The sequence below is a fragment of the Amblyomma americanum genome, chromosome 11, assembly GCF_052857255.1.
Source record: "Amblyomma americanum isolate KBUSLIRL-KWMA chromosome 11, ASM5285725v1, whole genome shotgun sequence".
In the NCBI taxonomy this organism is placed as follows: domain Eukaryota; kingdom Metazoa; phylum Arthropoda; class Arachnida; order Ixodida; family Ixodidae; genus Amblyomma; species Amblyomma americanum.
Genome location: NC_135507.1, coordinates 4,814,210 through 4,834,776, shown reverse-complemented (window position 1 = coordinate 4,834,776; position 20,567 = coordinate 4,814,210). Strand labels below are relative to the sequence as shown.

The following is a 20,567-nucleotide window of genomic DNA, read 5'->3' as shown; positions in this document are numbered from 1 at the left end:
AAAACTGGGGCTATCGTCGTAGAGCATCTTACATTTCACTGAGGAGCTGCATAATTTTTTTCACTGAGCAACTTTACAACATTAGTTTTCAGATTGCTTCTTTAAATGACTTAACTGCCTGTGCTCAGAAGCCCTATCTGTTGAGTTTTTGTTGCAGATGAGCAGCATGGGATGGGCTTCTCATTCTCTATGATCGTCGGTGGGATTTACACTTTGAGAGTGTTTCTCATGTAAAAAATGGAAATCAAAAGAAGGAGCTGACATGTATATTGACAGTTCTAGTTGGACACATCATTTGCTTGTACTTATGGTCATGTAAACTCTGTCCAATTAATCCCTGCATGGAGGAGGAAAACTGCAAATGGATCGCAATGTTCCTCGCAGGGGTTACCGCCTTGTAGCATTTGAACGGAATAGTCTGATGGCATTCAGTGAAGAGCGGCTGGCGGGGCATCGAGAAGCTACCGAGGCTGGGACACCCTTCTACGTGGCAGCCGAACTGGGGCACAACTGGGGCAACCGGACCTTCGTGATTGGTGACGGCGGCACTTATGGCGGGTTCCTCAACGTTCCACTGTCACCCAGTGAGGACTACCTCCCAATCCAGGGCGTTGCTAGCTCGCTGAATGGAGTGAGTGCAAGTGTTTGTAATTTAACTGTCATGGACTTCTATTCTGTTTTACTTTTAATGGAATAGCATCTAGGTTGTCATCTCGCAAAAAATTTCTGGCTTCTCTGTCACGAAATTTTCTCGATTGGTTGAGACAGGTCATGTGACCTTGAGACATAGTCGCAACCTGCCCATTGGATTGGGAGCAGACTGCCCATCGTTGCCAAATTCAATGCAGATGCCACCTGCCCACTGTGGCGCTGCATGTGAGCCTCATGGGAGCTCGGGGAGAGCAGCCTGGGTCTCACAAGCCCCACCATTGGCGGCACCTACAGGGCAGTGGTGCATCGCTTAACCGCGCAGCACCACTTGCGCCAGGAGTGGTATGAGGACTCCTAGGGGTCTGTGAATGCGATTGAAGGGTCATGACATCAGCACCGCGTGACCACCAGTGGACCAGTCATAGGGCACCACTTGGAAATCTGAGGAGCCCCAAAATTTTGAAGTTGGCCTACCCCCAGAAATTCAAAAGGGCCCCCAAAATTTTGAAAGTAGGTCCACCCCAGTAAATAGATTAAGGTGGATTCGTGGGGATTAGTGGGCAGATTAATGTGGACTAGTGGGTTGGATTAGTGTAATCCATATGATAATCTAATGAAAGGTACTGGAGCATTCTAGAAGGTGATGACTCATGCATCGCATATAAGGGGAGTGGAACCAGTTCCATCCAGAATTTTCGCAGGAAAATCGCAAGAAGGACATTGCACACTTTTTGTAGACACCATGGTGGGCGTCCTAAATGCTCTTGCAATTTCTTTAAGAATGTGGTTATGAAAGACACCCCCAAGTTTATGTCGTTTTGTTTTCATTTTTAATAGCCACTGTAATTGTTCAAATTTATGCAAATGGACTTCCTTGCAGTGAATGCTGTGGCTGAGATGTTGACAGTCGGGAGTGAAGGTGGTAAAAATGACTTGAGGTGGTGTGAGCTGCCATGTGATCTTGATAAGTTTTAAAAGAGAACAAAGATAAAATTAAAGACAGCACTGAAATTACTTATGCGCTTTGAATGTAAAAGCATTGTTCTTTGTTATTTACGGTCTATTAAAAAATTAAAAAAAAAATTTTCTCTCTTTCTAATGACACTACTCACTGCATACAGTCGTAAGCCGGTGCATACACTAGGTTCATCTTTGTTCACCAGGAAGCAGTGCGGTTTTGTGGCCTATGGGTTCCGTGCTCACCTTGCATTCTGAAAGTTCAGTTCCCTGCACCTTCGGAAGAAATTTATGGTGACGTTATCTGGGATTTTTGGGACCACTGCAGTTGGTCAATGCCAACGCCGGGTTTTATTGTGGATGAGCCATATAATGCTTTCACATTAAAACAGCAATTTTTATTCATAATTTGGGACTGGAGTGCCATCCTTCAATTTCCAGTTAACCTACAGAACATACAACATTGACACAACACTGTCATTCCTTCAAGGCAAGAGTGTTACAAGAATCACTCAGAAATTAAAGATTTAAACTTTTGTGAAGCTTGTGATCTCTTCTACTTTTGCAAAGGACTTCATCCTAGTCTGTATGGCTGTTTGCAAAACGGGCTCTGACATGGAGTAAAATTTCCTTTTTATTGTTCTTTTTAAGGGGTGAGGATGGTCCTTTATTGCTTGGCTGCTGTTCTCTCTCTCTCTCTCTGCGTGTCTGTTGTGTTGGGTTTTATGGCACACAGGCAGCTAAGGCCATCATGTGCCGCATGTGTGTGTGTTTTCTTGATAGCTAAGCATAGCCTTGTGCTGAAGCTATCCTTCACGTTGCAGATAACCAAGTATTCATACTCAGTGGAAGAACCAAGCACAGAGCGCATTCAGCCACCGCCTGGTAAGCATATTGCGTTATTCTTCACATGCTTCACCAACCTCTGCTATCCAGCAGAAGTGCAATCAGCAACGGCATGCACCCAATTGTCACGCTAGATTGAATTAGCTTATAAGCTCGTGTAAGGGCCACACTTTTTTAATTCAGGTGTGAACTTCGAAGGTGCAGCTCATACACGAATAAAAAAGAAACGTATAATCATATTTTTTCTCAATTATGCAGTCGAAAACGGGGTGCAGCCCATTTATGGGTGCAGCTCTTACACAGGATTATACGGTATTTGTGCCATTAATGCAGTTTGCAGGATGGTGTACCAGCCATTCTTCCTTACTGTAATGCACTTGTATGATATTCGCATCAATCATCAGGGTTGAGTGAAAGACTTGCTGGCTGTGTTTCATTGTTGGTCCTTCTGCCAGAATCCTGAGTCTCATGACATTTTTGCTATGGCATTGACCACTTAGATCCTGCGCTTCTTTTTCCAAAGTACAGCTGGCTGATGAATGGTAGGAGTTGCTTAGTGCCACGAGATTCTTGACTTTAGGGTTTCGAAAGTGAATTTTTTTTTGTGCTAAAGCAATGAAATTTGGCATGCTTATTGTAATGTCCACTGAATGCTAAAATACAAAATTTCACTTAAATATCCTGAGTCGTTCTGATGTCATAAACTCTTATATGCCTCATGCTCTACCAAACTCGCAGAAACCGTAGCATGACAACAAAAGAAGGCAAGAGTCTGCAGTCACTCTCAAGTTTTACCGAGGAATGGTTGATGTAGTGGCATTCTCCAAATATTTTTAGCAGCCTGAATTTTTTCTGCACGGAATGTTGTATACATGCTTGCATTATGCACTCATTATTGTCATGTCAGATTAGTGACAGAATAAAAAAAAATGAACATGTGATTCAGAAATACAGGACGTCATGGCATAAGAATTTATCAAAGAAAAAGCGCAACAAACAGCGTGAAAATCAGTGAAGCCATTGTTGTGCTACGCTTTCTGTGAGCTAGGTAGTCAGGTCAAAAAACACTTCCGAGAAAACTGGCATTTTCATGAAGATCTCAGCCAGTTTTGTGCTGCCTACGGTCACAAAAACATTTTTTTAAGTTGCTTCTCAGCTGTTTTTTGGAAAAATTGTTTGGGATATAATTTTAAAGTCCGTATTTGTTGGTGTGAAATGTGGTATTTTCTAAAATTCAATTTTTTTTAAAGGTTTTCGTGATTTGAAAGTTGCGTCCCTTCCTAAAGGAACAACGAGGCCAAAGTGAAGTTGGCCTATGTTGATAAATTATCGCGTTTCGATGACGGCGCTAGTTTCACAGAAAATGAAGCTTTCATAAAATAAAGAAGGCCGAAGAATGGAATTCAGGTCTCACCGCCACTAGTTGCTTTCACTAGAAAGCTGAACCGACATCTATGCAGTCTTTCTGTTGTAGATTCCTGAGGCCAGGTCATGCCACCATTCACTTCCAAACTGTGATCACGGAGTCCTTTTCTGCCTTAGATGTCACGAGTTTGAATCAACCGGTGGGAAAAACATGCCTCAATTTTGAATTCCAATTCTCTCTGCAATAAATTTGCCGTTTGTTCTCAAACAAACGTCAATGTAGCCACAGAGAGCCATAAAGGCGATTTTTACGGAGAACTAAAAGTGGGTGCTGTTGTTCTCGGAGTCCCTCTAAGCTAAGGTGGTAAGGTGCTGCAAATTCAAAATATTCACGTGGAGGCACTCGCACTCTGCTTGCAGTCGCACCAACGGATGAGAGGTCACAAGTGCTGTCCTCTTGGCTGTCAGCAGCCACGGCCCTGGGTGCCTGCTTGCTACTGGCGTTCATCGTGGCCTACGTGTTTGCTCGGCGCCACTACAGTCGGCGCAGGCGGCGCACTGAGGAGATGATGCTGCGCTCTCATCCCAGTATGGACATGGTCAGTTCCGAAACAGGGGCTCTGCTCTGGTTTGTTTTTGAGCATGGAGCTGATGGAACGAACAAAAAAGGAACTGGCATACATAATAGTTCTGGCACAGTATTGCAAAATTTTAAAACAATGATCCGTGCGAGCAGAGACTTAATATGGGTTGCGTAAGCATATTTCCTATCAAATGCCGGTTTTTTCGTGATATACATGTGCAAACTGACTGTGCAGAGGCATGGCTGCTCAAAAAATGGCTAAATTCAAGTAATTGTGACTGGCTGTAAAGTGAAATGGTCTACTGTGAGCAGTTATGCTATGATTATTCCCAAAGTAGAGTGGTTAAAGGAAAGATGTGAGCACTTCAGAGCACTTCCTTTTCACTTCTTCAAACTGCTTATCGAAACTGGGCTTTAAAAAGCCCTCGGAACCCAGTTTGAGAACACCTGGACAGTATATAGTTTTTACATGTGGTAGAACAAATTAAGTTGAATTGCTCCTGCATTGCCAGCCACATTGTCGGCATCTGTTTTCAATTACTGGTGCAAATCTCTGCCCCTGTAGGATGATGCCGCCCCCTTCAGTGCCGGCTCACTGCAGCTGGGTGAGGGAGCCGACCTGGGAGCGTTTTACTCTCAGCTGCGCTCCATGCTCCACCTCGTGCCACGGTCACGGCTCCTGCTCTCTGACACCACACTTGGCCAAGGCCGGTTTGGGCCGGTTCGGGCTGCACACCTCATCACGGAGAATGGCTGCAAGGTGCCTGTCTGCGTACAGCGGTGCCCAGGTACGCCTGCAGTACTTTGAGTTGAGATCAGGCATGAGTGATCTTGTCACAAGCATTGCCGTGCTGCTGTGGATGTCGCCTGTATCGTATTTACTCGTATATAACCCGCCCCTGCGTATCACCCACACCCCTAACTTTGAACTCCACGAAAAAAAGAAAAAAAACCTTGCTTATAACCTGCACGTTTACCTGAAAAAAAAAAAAAAAAATGAGCACTAGAACGATGCAATTGCACACTCAGTGGTCATTTCGTTTTCGGAACATTTATTCAAACGACCACCGCCACGTCACTGGTTATCCAATTCTCAATCGTCGCCACTTTCACTGCTGACATCCCAGGCTTCATTGCCACTCTCAACGACGTAGTCGTCCTCGGAACCGTCCAAGCTGTTACTGATGGCACATTTTCTAAAGCTTTTACACACTAAGTCGGCCGGTATCGCTTTCCGCGCATTTACTATCCACTGGCACAGCAATAGAATATCGGGCCTTCGCATGCATCCCGTCGGTATGAGGGTGTAAAGGCCGTCGGCCTTGCACTGGGCATACAGCCACTTCACGTGTGCCTTGAACGGCTTGTTCAGGCACACATCAAGTGGCTGCAGCATGGACATCATGCCGCCAGGTATTATAATCAGGTTGGTGCCGGTCTCGGTGAGGCGAGCCTTCACCGCATTAGTGCAGTAGCCTTGGAAGGAATCCAGTACGAGTATCGAGCATCCAATACGAGCAGCAGCTCCGTTGCCGATTTCTTCGGGAGTGGCTGTAATCTTTAGCTTCTCTTTTGCTGTGAAACCCTGCTGCCAAGTCGCACTCATGACGCCAAAACAAAGCAGGCGAACAGTGCAGACTGTGTAGTACACGAAAAAGCTCCTGACACTAGGCTCAATAACGCTGGCTGAAGGAAACGTGGCCAGTGGTGTGGGGAAGGATAAACAGACTATGAACGTGGATTTGGCTATGCCTTTCGTTGGCTCCTCATTGGCTTGACAAGCGTCGATGACAATGGGGATGGCGAGCTGCACGGGGAAGGCGATAAAAAAAATTCGCAGGTAACCTGCACCTCCACTTCTTAAACGCGTTTTTCAAATTTTGGTGTGGGTTATACGCGAGTGAACTCGGTAATTTCAGCCATCATGGAGTTGCTGATTGGCAACTGCAGCTGAGAGTATGCATGTCAAAATGATTAGTTGAATGATTGAAATTGGTCTCTTAGCATTTGTGAATGCATCCCTCGTGAAGCCTGAGAGTCTTTTCGAAGGAAATTCATGGGAAGGTCTTTTCACTAGGCATGTGCAGATAATGGCTTTTTGGTTCAAAGCGAATTCGAAGCAATAGTAATGTTCTTTGAATAACTTCAGAGCGAACATTTCAAATACTTCTGGCACACAAAAAACGTTTAACGCCACAATGAGCATTTTCAGAACCATGTATTTTTCAAACACACGAGGCCATTACTTGAAAAAAATTGGCAGTGGTTTAGCTTTGGTTAAACCTGGAGTGACGGAATAGCTACAGCTGGCCGAGTGGAACTTGGTCACGTGACTAACCACGGGATCAGCCAAGGCGCCGTGCCGCTGGCAGCTGCTCCGCACCATGTGACCAACCACGTGACAGCGTGGTGGCGCAGCCACAGGGTGGCGGTGCCACCACTGCCACGGCACTGCCACGATGAAGGCTTGAAATGCTACCGTAATGTAGTTATCGCTACAAAATTAGTTCATTAAAGTTTTGTCACACACATTGAAGCTGTGTCAACTTTCCGCAAAAATGGCATTTGGAAATTGCATGCGGTGCCGACGTATCTGCGGGGTGTGAGGCCTATATGCGCATCAGGAGCAGGGACAGCAAGGAGGGAGACCTTTTTTTTTTTCTCGTGCTTAGCGCCTTGCTAGATATGGTGTCACAGATGTTCTCACAACACAACTGCAGCCGAGTGGATGCTGCCGGATAATGAACGGAGGAGCCTGCTGTCCGACATTGAAGGCATGCTTCGCCTCGGCAGCCACCCCAACGTGGTCCAGTTCATGGGGGCCTGCGAAGATGAGCCTGGTATGTGCACGTTTCCAGTTCTCACATCTGAAGGGACAAACACGGTGGAGCTCTGGCCTCCCTGGAACGCAGATGAAATTGAGTTGGTTTACTACCTCTATAGCTGTGGGTATTCATTTGAAAGGCTAGGCCTGAAACCAAAACTTCCGTAGCATTGCTTCCTATACATTTTGTTGGTTGGTGTTGAATGCATTCTTGATGATGATAATGGTTTGATTTTAATGGCACAAGGACAGATTGGTCAAAGAGCACAGCAGGTGATGTGTTTGGTCTGCATCAGGAGTTGTCAAAGACCCTTTTGAACAAGCCTTTCATCCGAAAAGGGCCGAGCACCAGTCCAGAGGAAAGCTTAATTGTACCCATTGTATCACTTTTGGGTACCCAATAGCACTGGGGATTGATCCCCAAACCACTCTCAAACCACTCTAGAACCGTGCTCAAACCACTAGACACCACTACTGCAATTTGAATGCATTTTTGAGGAAGACAAAAAAAAGACATACAGTAGTGCATTGTCTTTTTTGTTCTGTTTTTCCTCCACCTTCATAAAAGATACGTTCAGGCCGATTTCCCAAGGGATTGTTGCACAGTACTCCTTTCATAAATTCAAAGCTGCATTTCAAATACTGCCGTGCCTGGTGACTGACTCAGCACAATGAAACAGCCTGCTTTTACTGTTCTTAAGGCCTTTCTTACAGGGAAGCAAGCCCTAATGCTATGACCACTTTAATATTTTTTAATTCATTTTCTCTTTTAAAACCATTTTCTGCGCTCTTACGCTACCACTTCCTGTGTTGTCTCCTTAACGCAAAGTAGCGTGAGTGCTGACAGTTTTTACACGCCAGTCAAAATGTTTCATCTCTCTTTCTCGGAGAAATGATGAAAAAATCTGAAAGCAGGCAGCTGGTCTCAGAAAATGTAGAAGTAAAAAGGGCCGAAATATGGGTGCCATTATGCTAAACTGGGCACACAGCCTCAGAGTGCCATACACTCATGTGTGATGTCACAATATGGAATGTGATTATCCTTTCTAAAAAATGTTGAAGGTAAACACTTGGCAATAAACAATACCTCTGTGTGCCAGTTGGTGTTCTGTTATATGCGTTACAATATTCTTGGATTTCATGGCCTTTGTGTACAGTGGGGCTATAAGGCACACCTTTAGTATAACAGTTGTGTAGAGGTCTTTATTTTGTGTACTGAGATATTGGTGTACAGTAAACATTTTGGCTTTTTGCCCTTGTTGAAATGCAGCTGTTGCAGCCAGGTTCAGTCCCACCAATTGCTTTTGAACATTCCACTGAACTCCATTCATTTCTCGTTTCTTCATTGCAATTCCTTTCTATTTCGCCAACCTTTTGAGACGTTTTAGGAGCAGCTTTGTTTGAAACACAACCCTTATCTTGTTGCCAACAGAACTGCTTCAACTGGCTGTGGAGCAACCTGCGAGTTCGCTGCGGGGACTCTTGCTGACCAGCCGCCACGGAGCGGAAGGCAGAGTCTCGGCCATCGCCGAGGACCGCCTGGTTGACGTGCTGGTGTCGCTGGCAGCAGGCATGCACCACCTGGCATCTAGAGGGGTATGACAATTAATTTTTTTTTATTAGTTCCACCATAGTGTTGTATTAGTCTATCAGTGACTAGATTAGTGAATGGATTAATTGATGAACCAACCAATAAATGAATCAACAGACGAATCATCTTTGTTTAGTGTAAAATGGGGTTAGCAGAATACATACTCATTATATTTGGAAGGAGGTCCTGTATACAGGTACTGATGTGGGCATCCTATAAAGACTATCGAAATCTAAGTTGAATATAAACAGGCAGCAGTTATAGAGTGCATGCTCAGTTTTATCGAACAGGAGAAAGAGCATTGTTCAGTTATTATTGCACTGAGTCCCATCAGGCTTGAAGGAAATGTAAATGGATGAGATGGGACATGGATAAGCTTTCTGCATTAATAGTTGAACATTATAGTGTCATATTATACTGTCATGAGAGTATCAGCTCATTGTGAATGGAACATGGCCCTTCCGCACTAGTCATGTAATCACCTCTCACAAATGTGTGCAGACATGAAAATGCACGTGGTCTTGCACAGGTGGATGAAGTTTCATTCTCTTTTGATATACAATTTACAATGTGTAAGGACTTCAGCAATTATTTAAGAGCCATTAGCTTCATTACAAAGATAGCCCATCACCATGATTCCCACTGAGAACTGCATTAGCTTAAAACCATTGCACCATATGTCTATCATCCTCCAAATAACCCTTTTCACAATTTTTAAGCCAATTTCAGCTCAGCGTTGCTCTTCTGATCATGGGCCGGCATATTTTAGAACGGAATACATAACCAAAGTTGTGTGTTTTAGGCAGAGAAATGTGTCGATGACAATACCCTGCGCATCTGTCAAACCCTAGCCTGCATATTCACTACTTCATTCTTGTCTCACTGCTGGCAAGCTACACCAGTTTTAAGGTGAAGTTGTTTTAGGATAGTGAAAATAGACTTCAAGATTGCATGCACAATGGTGTGCAGGTCCAGCATGGCCAGCTGTCTACTCGAAGCGTGACCATGGTTGAGCCGTTGATTCCCAAGATCAGCTATTTTGGTCTGGCACGGTACAGCCCGCTAGGAAAGGTAATGGTTTGCAACATTGGTGCCGCAAATTAGCAGCAACTGCATTATAGCATTCTGCCCTTACAGAAGCTAGACTTCAGCCGCTGGCTGGCCCCTGAAGCACTGCGGACGGGCTCCCACACGGAGAAGAGTGATGTGTAAGTTCAGAGACCCAGCACTGTGAATGCAATGCATCAAGGCTGCACTCTCCATAGTTGGCATGCATTGGCACACAGCATTGCCTTATTGCTGTCTTTTATTTTTTTGCAGGTGGTCCTTCGCAGTACTCATGTGGGAGACTTTCACGCTAGGTGAGCAGACATTCACCTTTTATCATCATTGTGATCTGGCATTTTTTAACATTGTTGTGAAGCAGCACTTCCAAATTATTGGGAAAACATTATTGTGTACTGGCACTCCGAAGCGTCACTAGGTCTCTTCGATTTACCTGCACTCAGGCAGCCTGCTCGCTGCCAGAAAATTCGCTCCTGACAGGAAGGCACATTGTGGTCACGCGGGCTGGTGGCCACCGGAACCGACCCACCGGCAATCATGGCGTCCAGGCCGCCATGGATCACGGAAGGCAAATGTTCTCTTGCTGCTTCGTGTTCTGCTGTGTCTCGCTGCTACACATGCTTTCTATAGAAATAGGCTCCTTGGGAGCGAAAGAAATGACGTGAAGTTATTGGGGGTGGCCGCAGAATGCAGAACAAACGGCAACGACAGTGCGAGCATGTGGCCTTCGGTGCACTGGGTGCTTTGTGAAATGTGCATGTAAGCTTCGAGAAATCCTCAAAATTATGCGACGAGCAGTCACACTCTAACGTCTTTCATTTGACAGCACATCGGAGGGAAAGACTATGCATGCATTGCTCATCAAACGACACACCGTATTTGTGGATCATCACATGTACTGTACAAATTTAGGTACATACCGTATACACTCGTATAAGAGCTGCACTTTTTTTCCGTGATTTTGATGGGGTGCAGCCCTTCTACGGAAGTGTGAAATTTTTATTCAGTTTTTAATCCGCGTATGGAAAAGCCTGTTTAATAGTGCCATACATAACTAACGATGGGATATCTGGCATCTAGCTGCGAACATCCTCGCTAGATGACTTCATCGGTATCGCTGCTCGGGCTCGGCTCGTCGCCGCTGCTTGGGTCATGTCCTCAGTTGTGGAAATATGGGGGGGGGGGGCACAGCGTTCCGCCCACCCCCCGCACTCCCACTCCGCGGATGCAGCGTTCCTGCTCGCTAACCACAGAGGGGTTCGTGCTCGAGGGGACAAAGGGGAGGGACGACAAAACGTGAACACTCATATGCTATTTATTACAATTGCAATTAATACACAGAGTGGGCCAGCTAGCTACAAAACATCAACGAGGCATTCCTTGGAAATAGAAGGCTACGTAAGAAGGACTTCCGGGTTACCGGCTGGGGCAGGGGCACGACTTCAGAGGTATCGGCGGCGAAGGTTTGCATGCACCGATAATTGCGGCCGGGTTTTCCCGAGCGTGCCGCATTCTTGGGACAAAGCCATTCCCAAACATTTGCTGGGGAAGGTGACGAGAGCGCGCGTTTGCTGCGCTCGCTTCGCTGCCTGGAACTAGATGTCCAGCGGCAAGGCACGACGGATCTCCGTGCACCTGCTGTGGAAGGTGACGAGAGCGTGCAGCTGCAACCGCTCACGACGCTGGCCGGATCCCGAAGAGACACTCACTGGTCCCGCAGAATTCTGCGTAACCTACGAGATGGCGCTCCCGTCGCTGTTTCCCCTTGCCCCATGAGGGAGACTTCTCACCCAGCCGGTGCTGTCCTGACTCACAGTGGTGAAGATGGGCTGCATCGAAATGGAGGGGGGAAACAGGTTTCCACACAGTGCCGTCCATGGCATTGCAAATCTCGGTGACCTTAAAACTCTTTACAATAATGTCTGTGGACACTGTACACCACGCGTTTTAAATCCTAGAGAACACCAGCTGAAGTGTCGCCCTCCTTAGTCGTCTGGTCGGCATTTTCTTGTGGTGGCCAGCTGCCATCCATTCAGAGTATTGGCGTCTGAATTCTGCCTTAAACGGCCTATTAATAGACACATCCAGTGGTTGCAGCATGCTTGTTAAACCGCCGGGGATGACCGCCAGATGCATATGAGCTTCTGCAAGACGAGCCTTCATGGGCTCTGTGAGGTGGCCACGAAAGCTGTCCAATACGAGCAGGGCCTTCCGTCGCAGCAGGCCTCCCGGCCGGTTAGCCCACATCGTTTTCATCCAGTCCACCACTAGTTCATCGGACATCCAGCCCTTTTCTTGCACTCTGACGATGATTCCATTCGGGAAGCTGTCCTTTGATAGCGTCTTTCGCTTAAACACTATGTACGGGGGGAGCTTCCTTCCATCCACTGTGACAGGTAGCATTACAATGCAACGCTGACGTTTGGCACTGGTCATGCACACAAGGATGCTCTTCGCGCCGATTTGGCTGACCGTCGTGCTCTCAGGAGCATCAAACCAAACAGGCGTTTGGTCCGCGTTTCCTATCTGGTGTAGGTGGTACTCGTTCTCCACTCGCAGCGCGTTAACAAAGCGGTGAAACTTGATCACTTTGTCATCGTAGTCGCGTTGAAGTCATTGGCAGTGTTGTCCGGCGGGGGATGCCGAGTTGTTGTTGCTTCATAAACCTCCGAAGCCATTCCTGGCTTGCCTTGAAATCCGTAGGTGAAATGTTCATGTGGCGTGCAATTGCAAAGGCCTTGACGCGGAGCATCTCGGTTGACAACGCATAGCCGTCTTTCCTGATGTCCGTGACGTATTTCATGAGCTCCTTCTCGAGTGTTGGAAATCTGCAAGGCTTGCTGCGGAGTGCTTTCCTAGTCTTGTTTGTTGCAGCCAGCTCTTCCTTTTGGTCGCACCAGCGACGCACGCACTTGTCATCGACGTGGAAATTCAGGCCGGCCGCATGTTTTCCATTCTCTTTGGCGTATGCGACAACCTGAAGTTTGAACGTAGCATCGTACGCGGTTAAGCGTTTTTTTTTTCTCCATTGCAAGCGGTTGTGCTATAGGCAGTCGTCAAAATGAATGGCGGCACAAAGGATCAATGGCGCCAGAAAGAAAAGCGACAAGATCTCTCAGATAGTGCTGCACGCCCAAAGCTCGCAGATAGCGCCGCGTGACGAAGCCGCAGGGCAGCTATTGCCATCTGGTGGCTCCCGCGAAATGCGCCGCACGCGAGACGCGACGACGCTGCCGTTTGCTGGTGAGGTTTTTATTTTTTTTTATTTTTCTCCAAAATTTGGACTGCCAAGTTGGGTGGAGTGGCCCTTACACGAGCGCGGCCCTTAGTCGAGTGTATACGGTATTGTATCTGTATGCTATCGCTGTACTGTAGAGAGCGAGGACTCAAATGAAAGGTGCTACAATGTTTTCTTGCGTATCGGCGCCTCATGCACTGAGTGTGCATGCAGGCATGATCATCTGTGCTGAAAGATTTTTCTTTTTAATGAATCAAATGCAAGGTGGTGTATGCATACGGTACTTCTCAGATACCATATAATCTCTTGTAAGGGTCGCACCCGTGTATGGGCCGCACCCCCTATTTTGAACTAGATAATTGAGAAAAAATGCGGCTATTCTATTTTTTTATTTGTGTGTGGGTCGTGGCTTCAAAATTCGCACCGAAACTAAAGAAAGAAAGTGTGGCCCTTACATGAGTTTTTACGGTATTTTAAGCATTTGTGGCAGAAGGCCCGAGCACCAAGCTTTACAGGAGTCGGTGCCAACCGAATCGGCACCTGCCTCAGGTGCTCTGAGGACTTTGTGACCACATATACCTGTACAGATGCCTCGAGCAATGTGCACTTGAGGACTTGTTTCGTCAATAAAGAACGTGTTTCAATCGATCATTTCTCAAATCATATCCGCTTTTCCGCTGCACAGAAAACAAGGAAGGCCATGCACTTGTATCGTGCTAAACCAACAACTCTCCAAACACGTTCAGCATGCATGCGCGTGTCTGAGCACTTACTCAGAGCTGTAATCTGTGGCCATTCTCAAGAAAGGCCTCGAATACCATCAAAATAGCCGGGCACATGGAATTAACAGCCGAAATATTTTGTGAATCCGGACTAGGCAATCGTGATACGAAGCGACCATTTGTGTTTGCAAGGTAGCGAGAAAATCTAGATAACGATCATGCATACACACGCATGCAAAATAAATCAATAAATAAACAGCTGGAACTATTGCGAAAGGCATCATGGCATGTGGCACAGATGATGTGCACCATGGTCTAGTCGGAGAGAGCTCCTGCATAGCACACAGTGAGCTTCTTGGATTATCCACCTCTGGCTACATGTGGGCTGCCTGCGAGGAGCCGGAACGCGGAGCTAGGTGCTCGTTTTTCTCGGGTTGCTCTGCGCACTTCCTGCAAGATCAACCGTGGTCCTTCTAGTCGATGTAAAAATGGCCGCGCATGCTCCCCACTTCCATACTACCTCTCTGTTGTCTGCTAGTTGCCCGAGCACTGCCAGCACAAAATCATCCTGGCTAGTCTCGCTGTCCGCGGGCAGCCCGAAGCCACCCAGCCAGAGAAAAACGAACGCATTCTGGGCAGCCCCAGGAAGTGCGCAGAGCAACCCGAGAAAAACGAGCACCTAGCTCCGCGTTCCGGCTCCTCGCAGGCAGCCCACATGTAGCCAGAGGTTGATAATCCAAGAAGCTCACTGTGTGCTGGCACTTTTAGATCAGGTGGGAGCACCTCTCTCGGACCGCATAGTGTTTATAGAAAAGTGCTGGAACAGAGCGCTCTCTGGATTTGTCTTCACTTGGAACATTGCCATTGCAGGTGGAAGTCCCTACGTGGATCTGGCGACCTCAGAGGTACCCAACCGTGTGATGCAGGGCTTGCGACTGACAAGGCCACGGGGAGTGTCAATCGCCCTGTAAGCCTTCAGAGCTGATACATGCATGCATAGGGCATGTCATTCATTGAGGGAACGACCTAAATTAACTGGTATTCAAGTGACAGTAACTGCTATGTTTCAGCTGTTTTCCTAGACCAAGTAGAGCACTCAAATTTGTCAGGCTAACACTTATTAATAAACTTTTATTTTTTATTTATTATCAGTTATTTAAGCTCTATGACTTTCAATATAAAGACAGCCATGTAGCTATTAAGGCGCTTGCCCATCGTTCATGAAAGAAGGAAAAAAAGTTAACATACAGAAAAGCCACAACGTTCATGCAGTTGACAGCCACAAAAGCTGGAGCTGGTCATACTTATGCCGATGTGGATAGCAGAGGGATGTGGATAGAGAGATAATAGAGAGATTTAGCATACTGGAGACATACTAGCAGAGACGCATATCGGGCTTACATACACCTGTTGTGCATGTGCAATGGTCCTACCCGGCCACGCGCCTGCCACTGCGCATGAGCAGCTCCCGTACGTAAAATCGATGTCTCCGTTAGTACATCTCCAGTGTGCTAAATCTAAAGATGATGATGACCCGTGGCCTCGCTCGCCATCTGTGGGCGGCGCCTGGAAGCTTCTGTGCACACACTTCGGAGGCTGTTCCTGCATGGGTCGTGGTAAGGTTGGATGCGGCCCTTACAAGAATACTTTTCTACTTAACATTTCCTTTGGAAAAACAGGGTGTGGTCTACGTGTGGCCATGTGCGTCTGTAGAGTATATGTTACTAAGGCGTAATAGTAGGAAAAATCAGGCTACCCTGAAATGATCGAAATGGGTGAGATTAAAAATAGGTGTTACATTACCCAAAAATTGTGAAGTGATTTATCAGTCATGACTCAATGTATAATAACTGCTACAGGTAAAAGAGTGTACTTTCCAATTGTTTGTGGTGGAAATAGGCAAATTTTAAAGTGATAGTGTCTTGTGGTGATGTGTGTTCTGGATTTTTCAAGGCTGCATGCAAAAAGCTGGAGAAATACCTAGTTGTGATGAGGAGTACTGGTCACTGGCCAAAGTCAATAAAGATGGAAAGGCGTTTCGGGAGCGCTACGGCTCCCTTGTTCGCTGTGAAGCAATCGGCGCACGGATCTGTTCTTTTGTAGCACCCAGTAGCGTTTTTAATGATTTAGCATAGATAGGATGTAGAGTTTTAGACGATGTCTGTATGATAAGAGACTCAAGATTCGTCAGTATCTTCACTTGATCCCAGTTAATCTCGTGGCCAGTTTCTTGCACATGCTCGGCGATGACGTTAGTTGTTACTTTTTGCTTTTGGACGTCGTTCTGGCGCTTTCTCAGGCGTCTTCTGAAGTCCTTTGTTTCACTAATATATATTTATGAGCAATCGGCGCAGTCAATTTCGTACACAACACCTGGAAATCTTTCACGAGGGAGCTTGTCCTTCACGTTCACCAGTTCGGTTTGCACCTTGCCAGCGGGGACCTGTGCGATGTTGACGCCATGCTTGCGGAAAATAGATGCAAGCGCTTCGCTAATTCCCACTACGTATGGGACAGGAGCTCATTTTTCTTTTGGTTTTTCCGTGCTCTCGCTTTCTTCGGGGGCAGGCTGTATCGCTGGCATTCTTCTCGTCTAAAACTCTAAATCCTATCTATGCTAAATCATTAAAAACGCTACTGGGTGCTACAAAAGAGGGGTGCCGATTGCTTCACAGGGAACAAGGGGGCCGTAGTGCTCCCGAACGCCTACGTCTTTCCATCATTATTGACTTTGGCCAGTGACCAGTACTCCTCATCACCATGATTCCTGACCAGACGGTATGCCGTCAAACTCTCGACTACAATACCTAGTTGTACAAAGATTTATTTCACACAGTAGTAGTTCTGCATGCTTTCACAGCTAATGCAAGCTGCATTCGGAACTTGAGCACTGGTTTAGGTGTTCCTTCTTTGTGTAGCATACCCTGTATAGGGTGTGTGTGCATGCAAGTGCCGACCTCTCAATTCTTCCTGCAGGTATCGGCTAATGCAGCAGTGCTGGCACCATCAGGCCAGCGATCGACCCACATTCCAGGAGCTACACTGCTCCCTCCAGGCATTGCAACCAGTAAGGGAGCAAGCTCACCAGTGTGGCACTCTCTAGTCCAATTGAACTGCTGTGCAAATGAGTTTTTATCCATTGCTATCTGGTGCGGTTAAAGTAGATTGTGCTGAAATGCTGGAATCTTGAAATGACACCAAGGACAGATGGGCTGGCTGGTATCGATTCATCCGTTCTAGTGACAGGCTACTTTGATTGGAAACAGAGCTTTTACAGTGCAGCTGTTAGATGTCTGGCTGGACTATGGTTTCGTTGGAGTCTTTATTTTATAAGAGGGTGAGGAAGAAAGGTCGGAGGAGGGTGCCAACTCCTCCTGTAAAAGGAGGGGGAGGCCAGAACAGGTGAAAAGAAGTTTGCAAGGCACAATGGGCACATCCGAGCATACTCTCTATTTGTAGATCAGGTGACTTCTCGACGAATCTGATTGGTTTAACTTTATACACCCAAGATGCGGCTGATGAAAGAGCAGGTCCGTGGGGTGCAACGGTTGCCAGAATGATACAACACAAGCAACCTTCTGTGCTGGTTAAACACATTAATGAGAAAGCATATTTGTAGAGAGATAATTTTTTTAGATAGAAAAGGCCAAAGAACGAAATGCGGGTGTTGCCAGCGCCAGCCTTATTCGCAAGCAAACTACGGTCACATGATAATTCGTTGCACACAATTCTCTGAGGCTTGACTGCACCTTCGGAATTGTATAATCTGGGTGTAATTTTCAGTGGTGTCTGTTTAGCACACCTTCCAATCCTGGTGTATCGTTCTAGTAGTATGACAAGCTCTGTACATTACCATGCTGCTTCAACTTGGTCACTTAGCTGAAATGGTGTGTACTTATTGTACCAGTTTCGCAGGACGTACTCATCACTGACATGAGACATAAATTTGTGCTTAATCCGTGATCAGTTAATTGATCTGCACAAGTCGTGATCAGCGTCACATTGCGTTTCTCAAACTAGTGTCAATTAGCACACCTAATGTTGTGCAGTTTGCTACCCTGCAGAAAGCACAAACTCATTTTTGCAGGGTGCCCTCCAGTTTACCTACCATTCGGGATACGTCTATGACAAATTCAACCCATTGGCTGACGAGGCGTGACAAGTCAGCAGAGTTCATCTACTCCAGCCCAGGCTGCCTGCCTTTGGTGCCCAGTGACCTGGCAGCTCCCGGACAGAATGGCGGGGAGCACTTCTGCACCGGCAACAGCATTGTTATGAATCTCAAGAAGGGCACTTCGGGGCAACGAGGTTTGATGAAATATTGAACAAACACTTCTATGGAATCTTTCCTGCAGAGGATCCCCTAGTGACATGTTGTGAAGTGTCAGCTGCCACTCCTGCCCATTTTCCATGCCCCCTTGTTCTCAGACATACTGCAAGCATAAGCGTAATAGGAAATTGGACTGACATGCTTGTACAAAAAAAACAACAGTGAGAAAGATCACATAGACATGAGGGCATTAGAATGCTCCTTAGGTGGCAGCATCCCGTCTGTGTAACTTTTTTCATGATGCATGTTTTTTTTTAGACATACTCTTTACATCGGCCCGTCTTTTTGTCAGCCAACCACGATTGTTGCAAGGATCTGCATGCAAGGAATCAGGGTGATGTAATTGACTATCAGGAACAAAGAATAATGAGCTCCTGTTATTTCCTCGCTACGCATGTGTTCTCACTAGGCTTTCATTTTGCTGTTGATGAGCAGAGTTCTCTAATGTGTTATGTCTTTAGTACTTATTCTTTTGTGTTACCAGTCTAGGACACAAAACAGGCCCTTTTGCCTTATTCATTTTACGTTTCACATGCAATCTCATTTTGTAAACGGTTACCTTTTTGATTTTAATATGACTATATAGTGTGTAACCATTGTAAGAACCGAGCCACCGCGGTGGCTGAGTGGTTATGGCGCTCGGCTGCTGGCCCAAAAGACGCGGGTTCGATCCCGGCCGCGGCGGTAGAATTTCGATGGAGGCGAAATTCTAGAGGCCCGTGTACTGTGCGATGTCAGTGCACGTTAAAGAATCCCAGATGGTTGAAATTTCCGGAGCCCTTCACTACGGCGTCTCTCATAGCCCGAGTCGCTTTGGGGCGTTTAACCCCCATAAACTATTGTAAGAACCACCAAGCGATTCTGCATTCTGATTTCTCATCATCCTTCTTTCACATTCCCATATATACTTAAAGCATGTCATGAAGGCGATCTATGTGCTGAGAGTTATACTCTTTCCCTTCAGTCCATACGGTGGCAAGATTGCCACCGTTTATTGTATTCCTACTTCTACCAAAGCCCGTACCGTTTCAGTGAAGCAGAAAGCGGAGCTCATTCTATTGCATTGATTCGATTCCATCACAAGAGCAGATCTGGCACCCATTCCTTTTCGGAACTTAGAGTGGTATTCATTCCTCACTCACATTCCATATTTTTCTCAGCCTGTTTCCAATTTTCCTGTGTCTTGCAACCACTGGGATAGATAGTTGTTCAGAGTGCATACCATCAGCATCAGTACTTTGTTTTTACTCTACCAGAAAGTCTCAATGATCAGATATTCAAATCCTCAAGTACAAGCTTCATATCTTTCATAATGGCTTGCCCAGTCACAGCGGTCACATTTCAGTGAAGAAGTAATGCAAAAACATCCGTGCAATGTCGGTGCACATTAAAGAACACCAGGTGGTCAAAATTAATCTAGAATCCTCTACTGCAGCATAACTCGCAGCCCGTTTGCACCTTTGGGACGTTATACCCCACGTACCAAAACTGTAAATCTCACAACCTGGGTCAATCATTGCTGCTAACGTGTTTTAGTTGTGATGTCAAATAAGAGTAGGAAAGTCCACTCAGCACATCGCACGCAATGCGAAGATCGCATCACTGTACATCGCATAATGCAGGCTGCCATGCCATTGCTTGATTGTTGCGCGACACCTGCTTTAATGACAAATGCATTTTGAAAATGGCCATTACAGCTGCAATGATTGCAACATGAGAAGTGCACCGTTTGTTCAGTATTTCATCAAACTGCTGCAGTGCCCAATTGTTCTGTGGTGCCGAGAATGTCTACTCAAGTTTCGTTTTTTCGCTACGCCATTTGTCGTCATGGCTCCCATCGTCAACGGCCGTGCAGTGAAGACGCATCAAGGACCATGCAACAAGATGTGTCCTTGTGAAGGCGTTCACTGCCTGTATGTGCGGAAGCCTGCAAGATTTTTTACCGGTGCTTTTATTTTTACCTCTTATGCTGGGGCATGTCCTACCAGCGTGCTCAGATAGACTCATCTTATTAAAAGAAAGATATACCTTTTTATTTTCATGCATCGTGCTTTCTTTCTCTATTGTGACTTCCAGCAACAGTTCTAAGTTGGCAAAGCATTTGGGCCAAGGTAGCAGCACCTTTGGTCAAGAGGCGATTTATGTTTCTGTTGCATCACTTCTTAAGACTACGCATAAGGTGCTGTTTCATCCAAAAATAACCATCTGCATATTGGTGACATATGCAATCCCTCAAAATATTAATTTAAACCTTCTTATACGAGCCCCGGCAAGTAAAGTTTTGATGGTGACATGTCTTTACAATCCGCACTTTGTGGGTATGTGGCACTTTTTTCGGTCATCACCTTAAAGCATGCCTTATCTAAATGTCAAAGACTGTGAAGCCTGCCTAGTT

The 20,567-nt window shown here is 46.2% G+C and overlaps 1 protein-coding gene across 1 annotated transcript in view; it reads left to right on the top strand.

Moving 5' to 3' along the window:
- LOC144110730 (angiopoietin-1 receptor-like) overlaps nucleotides 1–20,207 on the top strand; it is a 30,469-nt gene extending 10,262 nt beyond the window's left edge. The window contains exons 6-17 of the mRNA XM_077643801.1: nucleotides 385–631; nucleotides 2,433–2,493; nucleotides 4,240–4,418; nucleotides 4,968–5,190; nucleotides 7,123–7,242; nucleotides 8,659–8,822; nucleotides 9,787–9,888; nucleotides 9,955–10,025; nucleotides 10,138–10,178; nucleotides 14,713–14,809; nucleotides 16,819–16,909; nucleotides 17,930–20,207. Coding sequence (XP_077499927.1) covers nucleotides 385–631; nucleotides 2,433–2,493; nucleotides 4,240–4,418; nucleotides 4,968–5,190; nucleotides 7,123–7,242; nucleotides 8,659–8,822; nucleotides 9,787–9,888; nucleotides 9,955–10,025; nucleotides 10,138–10,178; nucleotides 14,713–14,809; nucleotides 16,819–16,909; nucleotides 17,930–18,001 — 1,468 coding nt within the window. The 3' untranslated portion in view covers nucleotides 18,002–20,207. The remainder of the gene's footprint in view (nucleotides 1–384; nucleotides 632–2,432; nucleotides 2,494–4,239; nucleotides 4,419–4,967; nucleotides 5,191–7,122; nucleotides 7,243–8,658; nucleotides 8,823–9,786; nucleotides 9,889–9,954; nucleotides 10,026–10,137; nucleotides 10,179–14,712; nucleotides 14,810–16,818; nucleotides 16,910–17,929) is intronic.
- Nucleotides 20,208–20,567: the final 360 nt, after the last annotated feature.